At 35.3% G+C, this 9,733-nt stretch overlaps 1 protein-coding gene and 1 pseudogene across 1 annotated transcript; both read right to left on the bottom strand.

The window, feature by feature from the left end:
• Positions 1-3,685: 3,685 nt before the first annotated feature.
• Positions 3,686-4,366, bottom strand: LOC149218930 (uncharacterized). Its single transcript, XM_089386663.1, has one exon. The coding sequence runs from the start codon at positions 4,364-4,366 to the stop codon at positions 3,686-3,688; it is 681 nt and encodes a 226-aa protein (XP_089242789.1).
• Positions 4,367-6,508: 2,142 nt separating this feature from the next.
• On the bottom strand, positions 6,509-7,949 carry LOC149218929 (uncharacterized; annotated as a pseudogene).
• Positions 7,950-9,733: the final 1,784 nt, after the last annotated feature.

Genomic DNA, 9,733 nt, shown 5'->3' with positions numbered 1-9,733 from the left:
TGTTCAGAATGTCTTATATTGTTCTCTTCTTAGTATTTACAGTGGTATGAATGTGTGATTACTTAGAAATCACTAATTGTGCTCTAACTTCCTTCATACATTTATAAACTATGTTGTCCTATATGTTTCTGATGTGTTTTCCCTATGTTGAATTCTAGATGCCCTGACTTCCATGTAAGGCTAACATTATTGTCATACTGAAACATTTTGACTCCATAAGCCCAATGAATATTTTCTAATTGTGTTTCAACCACTTACACTTCTTCATTTGTTTCATAGAGTTAGCCATCTTATTCATTATCAAAATCTTTAATCTTGTGAGAGAGCCCTCTCAGGTTGAGGAGGCTAAGCCTCAGCCAAAAGTAGGTTTGAAATAGTTACTCAAGGTCTACCTGATCAGCAGCCTATCAGGGGTTGATTTTGTGATAACAAACTGATAGATACATTAAAGCAGTCTTATAGCTTTGCAACAACAATGGTAACAACATCAATAGAAAAAACAACCATTTGTGGTTCTTCCTTCTTCCTTTTGACTCATCTCTACATGACAACCTAAACTGTGAGTTCCTTCTCATGATATTCACCTTCTCTCTTGCTTAGATGTCCTTGATCTTTTCCTACCTAGTTGTATCTGATCCTTCCCGCCATCCTTTTGCAACTGCTACTCTTCTGCGATTTCCTTCCTTTTTCCAGGCTATTATTCCCACAGCTCTCCAAGTTTCTAGTAATGTCAACATTTCAACAAAGTCATGTAAGAAATATCATTAACATTTAAAAAAAAATAAGATACAAGAATAGTTCATGCATTGCGATGGTTCCATATTTAGATGATAATATTTTTTTCCTCTAACCTTAATTATGATGTAAGGTGTGCACCAACAAAATAAGATAATGAGGCCATTATCTATTCACCCTAATCTTCATGGTAATGTTGAGGCCATATAGACTAGTTTGATAGATTATTTATTTTAAAAATGGAATGTCCAAAGTATGGTTTGGAAGGAATAATGAGGCTTAGTAACTCCATATGCATGTATATAGCTTCCATTCTTAGTTATATATCTATTACCAATCAACTCCAAGGAAACCACAACTGTGGAGGAGAATCCGAATCACTCCTTCTCAAAGATAATTATAGAGTGGGGCAATAAAGTCATTACAAATCCTGGGATAGTAGTGAATATGCTTCAAATTCTAAATATTTTGGCAAAAATACATTGATTTCAAGATACATTCTACATCCAACCCAAAGGACGTGCTAGGGAATGGGTTGAAACAACATACTTAACAATCCAATAGGTAGGAGAACATAAATAATTTGAAACATTACCCAAATAAATGATTATTGAACTTACCTATTGCATGGACCAAGTTGTTGGAGATGATCTCCACCTCATTGAAGATGGTTTTGTCTTCATAGATCCCTAGAGCACAAGGATAAAATTCTTGTAGAAATGGGTTATGTATTCCTCGCCATATGATATGCTTATTAGGACCATGGAATCTTAAACTACCAACTTGAAACTCTAACTGGAGTACCACCCCTAGCTAAATTGCTTGAATGCTTTTGATGTTATCCCATCACTTCATTAGTGTTCTAGTGGTCATTGGTTTCTCTATAATCTTAGTCTTTCATTGGTAGCTCACAGTGTCAACCCATTCGGATATCTCAAATCTACTTACTAAGTGTGACCTAATTTTATTATCAACAATAACATTCCTCCATGAATGTAAATAAAGAGAGATAATATTGGCATTGATTTTTCTAGGTTTTTGTTTATAATACTTTGAAAGGCATTGTTCATGACAATTTTAGTGACAGATAAACATTGTAAACTTTTACAATATTGAACAATTTCTCCAAAAGCTTCAAGTAGAGGTTTCTTTTCACATGATCTAATTTGTTGGGATCAATAATATACATTATAAACAAGTGAGAAGAGAGAAATTTAGTTTCTTGTAACAATAACCAAAGTTTTATTTGTCATTTGACAAAATAAGTTAGTACATAGGTGAGGCTAGGCCAACCCATTAAAAATAACGATAAGGCCTTACGCTCTTGCAGTTCCTTGACCACAAGGGTGTAATTGAAAAACACATAGTTCCTTTAAATATGTGTAGGTTGAGGCAATCACTTCAAGCACTCAAACTTCAAGATAATCCAATATTTGTAATTTTTTACAATAATAAATCCATTATGCACACTCCTCATCATAGAGTTGGGCAGAGAGGGAGAATTCTTGATTGAATCCAACCTTGCAAATGAACAACCTTGGCTACTCATTATTTAACTCTCCACCACTAGTTGAAGAGGTATATATGCCTTGAATCAAGGATGATATATTAACATGAGTTATCGACACTTGAACATAGTTTCCATGGATCTCATGGACAAAATATGGAGAGACTCTTTGAATCTTAGGAAACATTTTCCCATAATCTACTTAATATATAGGTAGTAGGGCTTCAATTTTTTCCATCTACTAGGAAATCTCACCCAAAAAGTCAACCATTGAAGAATCAATCCTATTCTAAATCGCACCTACCTTCTCATTTTTAAGATCTTTGTGATCTTTCACCTATGACCCTTAAAGTTAGTTCCCTTTAGAACCTTGAATGGTGGAATAGAAGGCGTTGCAGTAGGAGGAAAACTCCATTCCCCTTTACCTTTGTGAAGACCTTTAGAGACACCTATAATCTATACCCCTCCTCTAACTCAACATGAAATTTTGTTTTTTTTCCACTTCTTTTACAAACCCTCCCTTCAAGGGAATCCTCGTAGGAAGAGCTTGTGGTTGAAATATTATGAAAAAAATGGGGCACACTATCTCTTTACAGGGTTTCAAGGGATGGGTATTGGAAAATAACTGTCTTATCCTCTATAACCCTTAAGACCTTCTCAACACATAAGTGAAACAACAAATTGATAATGTGACCGAAAGATAGACCTCAACGTTAATAAATGGGATAATAATAAAAAATTAATATCATTATTTAAAGAGACTAAACTGATATCATTGTTACCTTAATTCTCTGGTAAAAATTCACTATTACTAAATAATAGCAATATTATACTTAAAATTAGTGATACTGGTCTAGGATAAATAATTAATTATTATTAATTAATAAAGTGACTAATGTTATTAAAAGAATGATATTATTATTACTAAACTATTGTTACCATATGAAAACAGCAAACAGCTAAACAAACAGAGAGGGGTAAGGCAAGGAAAAAACAAAGAAGAGGCTAAGGCAAAAGGGTTGGGATCCAACAACTACTAATCTTCCAGTCGTCATCCCTATTGAGATTAATAGGTCTTTTCTTGATCTCAAGGGCTTCCCTAAATTTATGATGGTGAAACTACGCAACTCTCGCGATAACTTGAGCCTCTTCGATACATACATGATGTTTAGTCTTCTTGGCATGCTCTGCAAAGGCTAAGGACTTGGACCTTCCATGATTCAAGTCTGTTGAGTGCTCACTAATCCTCTGATTAATAGAACGACCTGTTTCACCAATGTATGGGGCCCCACGGGAACAGGGAATAACATAGACACCTTTCATGTCCTTAGGGTTGACAGGATCCTTAACAGGTTGAAGGGAGCTACGGATGGTGTTAAGAGGTCTAAAAGTTGAGGGAATATTGTGCTTCTTAAGAATCCTGGCAATCCTATCAATGGTTCCTTAGATGTAGGGGAGTTGTACCCCCAGGATTCGATCTTTAAGATCTTTATGGATAGAAGGCTCCTTTCGGGCCTTGAGGAAGTATTTCTGACCTAGGTGTCTACTATAACCATTTTTAGCGAAGACATCCACGAGATGAGCCTTCTCCTTTGCCAGGATTTTCTCATCAGAGATTCTTAATGCATGAGTAGCAAGCGTGTTGAGAACACCTAACTTCTGAGCAGGGAAATGATGAGAGCTAGCATGGAGATATTGATCGGTATGAGTCTTTTTCTGAGAAACCTGGTGGGAGAAGGAACCATCATTATTCTTAGAGATGAGAACATCAAGGAAGGGAAGACAATCGTTGACTTCCTTTTCCATAGTGAACTTAATGGCGGAGGATTGTTCATTGAGATGACGGAAGAAGAGATCCAACTCATCATGACCATGAGACCAAACGACACCAGTGTCATCCACAAATCTCTTCCAAAGCTTTGGTAAGAGACAGGCTGAGGACAAAGCTCTGGACTCAAAATCCTCCATAAAAAGATTAGCGACAACCGGGGATAGGGGGGAGCCCATGGCCACCCCACAGGTTTGCTCATAGAACTCTCCTTCGAAGCTGAAAAAGGTGGAAGTAAGGCACAACTCAACTAACCGAGCGGTATCTGGGTCAGTGAGCCTGTTGATAACCTCCATGGCCTCATTGATGGGAATACAAGTATAAAGGGAGACCATGTAGAAACTTACAAGAATATCATTGGGGTCAAGCTTTATCCTCTTAAGACCATACCTACATACCTACTTCCTCTAAAATCCTTACCGACGCAGTTCTGTGTCCGAATTCATGGAGCTTTAACAAATTTCTATAGAAACAGAGAATCTATGGAGCTTGAACGAGTTTTACAGGGACAAAGTATAATATTATATGGACGTGTTCGTGTAATGATTATTGAATTTATGTTGATTACAGATTCTACGAATATCGTAGAAGAGACATAATATCATAGAGAGGTGTTTTTTAATGATTATTGAATTTATGTTGATTACAGATTTTGGGAATATCATAGCAGAGATATTATAAGAACATGTTTTTTTTTTAATGATTATTGAATTTATGTTGTTCCGAATTTTGGAAATATTTTAGAGTTTTATAGTCATTAAATAAATTATTCAATATCAGATTTATTCTTGATTGTCAAATTTTAAAATTATTTTTGATTGTAAAATTCTAGAATTATTCTTGACTATCAGATTCTATAATATTTTTTAAATCTGCTATCAATATAAAAATGTTCAGTAATGACACCCTGGAAATTTGCAAGGAAAACATTCAAACCTACTTGTAATAATTATTAAATTTACGTTGATGGTAAATTTTAAAAATATCCTGAAATCCCAAAATCTAAAACAGTTCTTCACCTCCCTCTTGACTATTCGATATTAAAATTATTCTTAACCGTTGGATTCTAAAAGAATATAAATTATTCTTGAGAGTCAGATTCTATAATATTCGTTAAATCTTCCATTGACATAAACCAGTGAATGAAAGAAAAAGTGTTGTGAAGGTGGACACTGGACAGAGATTCGATAAAAAATTAGGTTTAGCATGAGGTCCTGCAAGTACAGCCCTACTTGGTTGGTTGACCTGTTTGATGAGGGAAAATTTGTGTGGAGAGTGAAATTGCTGAGGCTTCCTGAACATCAATCTGCCTCTGTGTTAGGTTCAGGCTATGTGTCGATGTTACCGTTCCAAGCTAATAATATGTGGCGGCCTACACAGGTATTTTAGGTATTAGATTGTTTCTTTGATTACCTATTTATAATTTTTTTTTATAATAATTAGGTGGTGTATTTGAAAATTATTTTTCTTAACCTGGATGATTATTATATATGAGACATTTTTGTTTAGTTTACACAGTTGCACATATTTTTTTCCACATTCAAATATGTAATTCTGAAAAAGAATAGCTTATTCATGCATTTATTGAATTTTCTTTATAAATATATGAGATATTTTTGTTAAGTTTACACAATTGTATATATTTTTTTTCCATGTAATTCTAGCTTATTCATGCACAGTGACTATGTGGAAGTTCAAACCTTACCTCAATATTATCTCCAGCCAAATTCTCAATAGATATTATCTCCAGCCAAATTCTCAAATATCTATTGAAGATAATGGTGTAGATCATGTTCAACATTTATTATTCTTAGATGCTGACTCCATATGTCTCTCCATCTGGTCCTTTGTGTCCATAACCGAGTTTCTTCATCTGTATTCTCTCCTAAGCTATTTTGATCTCTACCTTCATCCTTGTCTTCGTCCTCTTCATCTGAATCTTCTTCATTCACATGTTCATCCATGGAGTCCCATTCATATGGACCTACACGAATAGTAAAGCTTCTAGATTCACTATCTTCTTCATCTCTTCGTCCTGAATCATCTTCAAGTGTAACCACATTCTGTGGATCGAGTTGTGTGGAAATTTCTTGACCATTCTCTGCTATGGAATTTTCTACATAGGCATGAACACTCTCTATATTGTCAAGTGGATTATGAACAAACAACTGCCGAAGAAACTATGTATTTACACGTCCTGTGAGGCAATTTCATGAACAGTCTCTGAAAAGGGATTTTATACATCACCTTGATCAGTCTCTGTATTATCAAGTGGATAATGAACAAGCAAATGCTGAAGAAACTGTGAATATACAGGTATACCTGTATTCTGTGGATCATCCTATGAAGCAATTTCATGACCAGTCTCTTCTATGGAATTCTCTGCATCACGAGACTGTGTTGTCAAGTGGATTCTCAAGTAGCAACTGCTAAACTAACTACGAATATTCATAGTCTCTTCCCTCAGTGCCACCTTCTTCTATTCCTCCTCTTTCCCCTGCCTGGCTAGCTACCCCTTGAACTTGATGCACATCAGTAAAAGACTGTGCAGTTGCAACTACTTCAATGAAGCCACTTCCACACTCACCGCACAACAGTTCCATGCCAGTTTCCGAGTTATCTTGCTGATCCTCTGCCACCAATTGGGAAATAACTTTGTTGCACATATAGCACCAGTAACTTGTATCGTCATTCTCTGGCAAAGCAACAGATCCGAGCCTTAAAGTTGAAGAGTGTGATTCAGACTGATTCATTACAAAATCCTGTAAAGATATATCATTAGAGACCTCACCGTAACTTAGCTCTTAGCTCTACCAATTTATATGGAGGAATTCACTAAAAAATTAGAATCAGATCAGAAAATTAATTTACTTAAGTTTATATATTAATGTTCACTCGTGGACAAAAATAGGCAATGGGACTTAAATGAAGGTGCATTAATAAAATATGTAATGGGAGTGCCTAGTGCATTTTTGACAAATATAAAAGAATAAGCCATGATCAGAAAATTCAAAAAACAATAATAATTTAAGGTTTCAAAAGTATAAGTGTATATATACATATCCCTCTATGTCGATGAATAAAATGAAAAATTAGCCTCTGCAGCTAAAGATTATAACTGTAAATACGAGACAATACATCAAGGGTTTCATATTTGGCAGAACAAAAATTGGATATAATTGAGGAAGGTTTCCTACATGTACACCATTTCCTTGGCAAAACTTTAGGTGTGGTGTTCATTCCCTCCAGTTTTAGATAGTCATTAAGGATTCTGATAATCAGTTGCATGAGGAGACAAAAGAGTCCACAACCTGTTCCCAAGAAGTTGTTGTTCCTATTGCCATCCATAAGACAGACAATAATACAATACCCTAAATTAAAAGCTACAAATGCCATAGTCAATAGAGGTAGTAGAAATTGGTGCTCTTGTTCACCATCGTCTTCATCATCTCCTACACCACCTCTGCCATTGCCATTGCCATCGCCATCGTCATCACCATCACTACCCCTACCACCTTTTTCTGGCCCGCTTTTGCTCTCTTTAATCCTTTCCGCAAGGCCATTCAACATACTCTTGGCCCATGGACTATACAGAGGTTGGTTTCAAACTTTAACTTCCTGCTTCTCTTTCTAAAGGACCTCCTAGAAAGGATTAATTTTCATCCCAAAAGAAAAAAATACAATATGAATGTGCTAATAATTTTCCAAGGCCTAACCCTAGCCTTGCAATATTGACATTAGGACTCAATCCGTGGTTAATCTCATCCCAAGTGGATTGGTATAGAAAAGGTTGTAGTGCCATACTAGAGAAACTAGGGTTTGCAGGGAATGAACATTTCTGCCCCACTAGTAAATGCTTCCACTGCTATACTGAGCCATTGTTGTCACTAGCTTATCCTCAAGTCGATTTAGACATTCTATCTCATGGTGTGATATTTAGATTGTGGAGAATTTGACCACACCAGACATGTATGTATTCTATTTTGTTCCTATATATATGTACATCTTCCAATGCATGTCTGGAAATTATGTGACAATTCTTCGAATATAGAGTAATACTATTGCAATGCCCCCTTGCCTTTGCCTTCAGTTTTTGATATCTGTGGTTCTCAAAGAAAATTCGAGTAGAGGAGACTGCAAAAAACCATGCCCTTAGGATTGCAAATTGTCATGAATTAATATTTACTGTCCAACACATCTGATGCTACGACTCCCCTCAACTTGGCTATGGAGAATGATCGTTCTCACCTCCTTACACCTATTCCAGAATAAGATCAAACAAAAATTAAAAAGCAGTTGTGTATAAAAATGGTGCTAGAGCCAATGGATCTGTACGTAATGCACACTTGAATTATTAGATCTGTACATAAACTAGCTCCAGGGAAAATACACAGATTTGTTTGATGCAAGATCATTCCACCAAGACACACTCCATTGCCTGATCTCACTTCTCTTATACCATGTTGAAAAACCTTTTCTGATCTACAGATAATTACTTGTGATATTATTTACCATTAGTTTAGCTTATTCAATTTTCATCAAGTAATTATACATTTGAAATTTAACCAATACTATTATAGCTATAGTCTAAGAGATTTTACTTGAAACATAGGAACAAGTATATGGGAACAAAGGAAAATTTGGCTATAGCTGCTGCAACTAGAGCTTGCACAACTGCGATAACACAGGTACAACTCCTTTTCTTCCTGCTTTGTCCTAGTGATTTGGATTTTCTAGCCAAATTTTGGTATTTTGACTTGTACATTTCTTGCTCAAATTTATACATAAACATTATGTTATTTGGTGGTTTGTTTTGTTTTCGAAAGTCACTCAACACAGCTTCTTCTCGGATGTAAACTAGCGCATTTGGGAAATCAAAGGGACTTGAGCAAACTCTTACTAAGAGTTCTTGGAAAGAGGCATTCGATGGACTTGGTGTGTCTTTACTGTTGATATCATTGGAAAGAGGCATTCGATGGACTTGGTGTGTCTTTACTATTGATATCAAATCCTGCTATATAGGTACTATTTACACCACACTGTCTATTCAGTTTCTAAGTTAAAACTTTCCATTCTGCATTTGTATATCCTTTATCCATTCTATTTTACATGTTTAGCTCTGATTGATATGTTCTTTGTCTACTAATGGTTTGTTTTATTTCTTACTTGGTATGGAAAAATGCATAATTGAAACTAAACTGTGAAAAGTATATAAATCTAGAAAAAAAAAAAACCCTTTAACTACATTTCATCATGATCAAAGCCTATGGCTTTGCTAAAATAGGCCCGCAACTTCAACAATAGAAAAGCTAGAGACTCATTGTAGGTTGAACATGGCTTTAATAATTATATAGCATCAAATCAACACCTCTGAGTAAATGCAGATGCAACTTAATAAAATACTAACATTTTGTTATACATTAAGTCAATTTCCTTTCAATCTTGGGGTTTGAAACAATTTATTTTCTCATTGAGATGAATTTTCTTACAACCATGCAGTAATTGTTGTCTTATCTATGGCAAATATTTATACTTTTTTTGACTTAACTCTGTGTCTTCCCACGCTAGTCACACTTTTAAGGATCCAATTTATCACTGTGGTAATATTTTTTTGATCAGTTGGTTCATGTCCATTGCTTTCTAAGTTGACTGATCCAAAATCC

The sequence above is a fragment of the Pinus tabuliformis genome, chromosome Q, assembly GCF_031772625.1.
Source record: "Pinus tabuliformis cultivar Carrire ecotype Pingquan chromosome Q, CPIR1, whole genome shotgun sequence".
NCBI lineage: Eukaryota > Viridiplantae > Streptophyta > Pinopsida > Pinales > Pinaceae > Pinus > Pinus tabuliformis.
The sequence above is the reverse complement of the archived record's forward strand: the minus strand, read 5'-3'. Positions and strand labels throughout refer to the sequence as shown.

Excerpts from the sequence above, each read along its gene's own strand:
- LOC149218930 (XM_089386663.1), bottom strand. The coding sequence starts at position 4,366 with ATGGAGGTTATCAACAGGCTCACTGACCCAGATACCGCTCGGTTAGTT.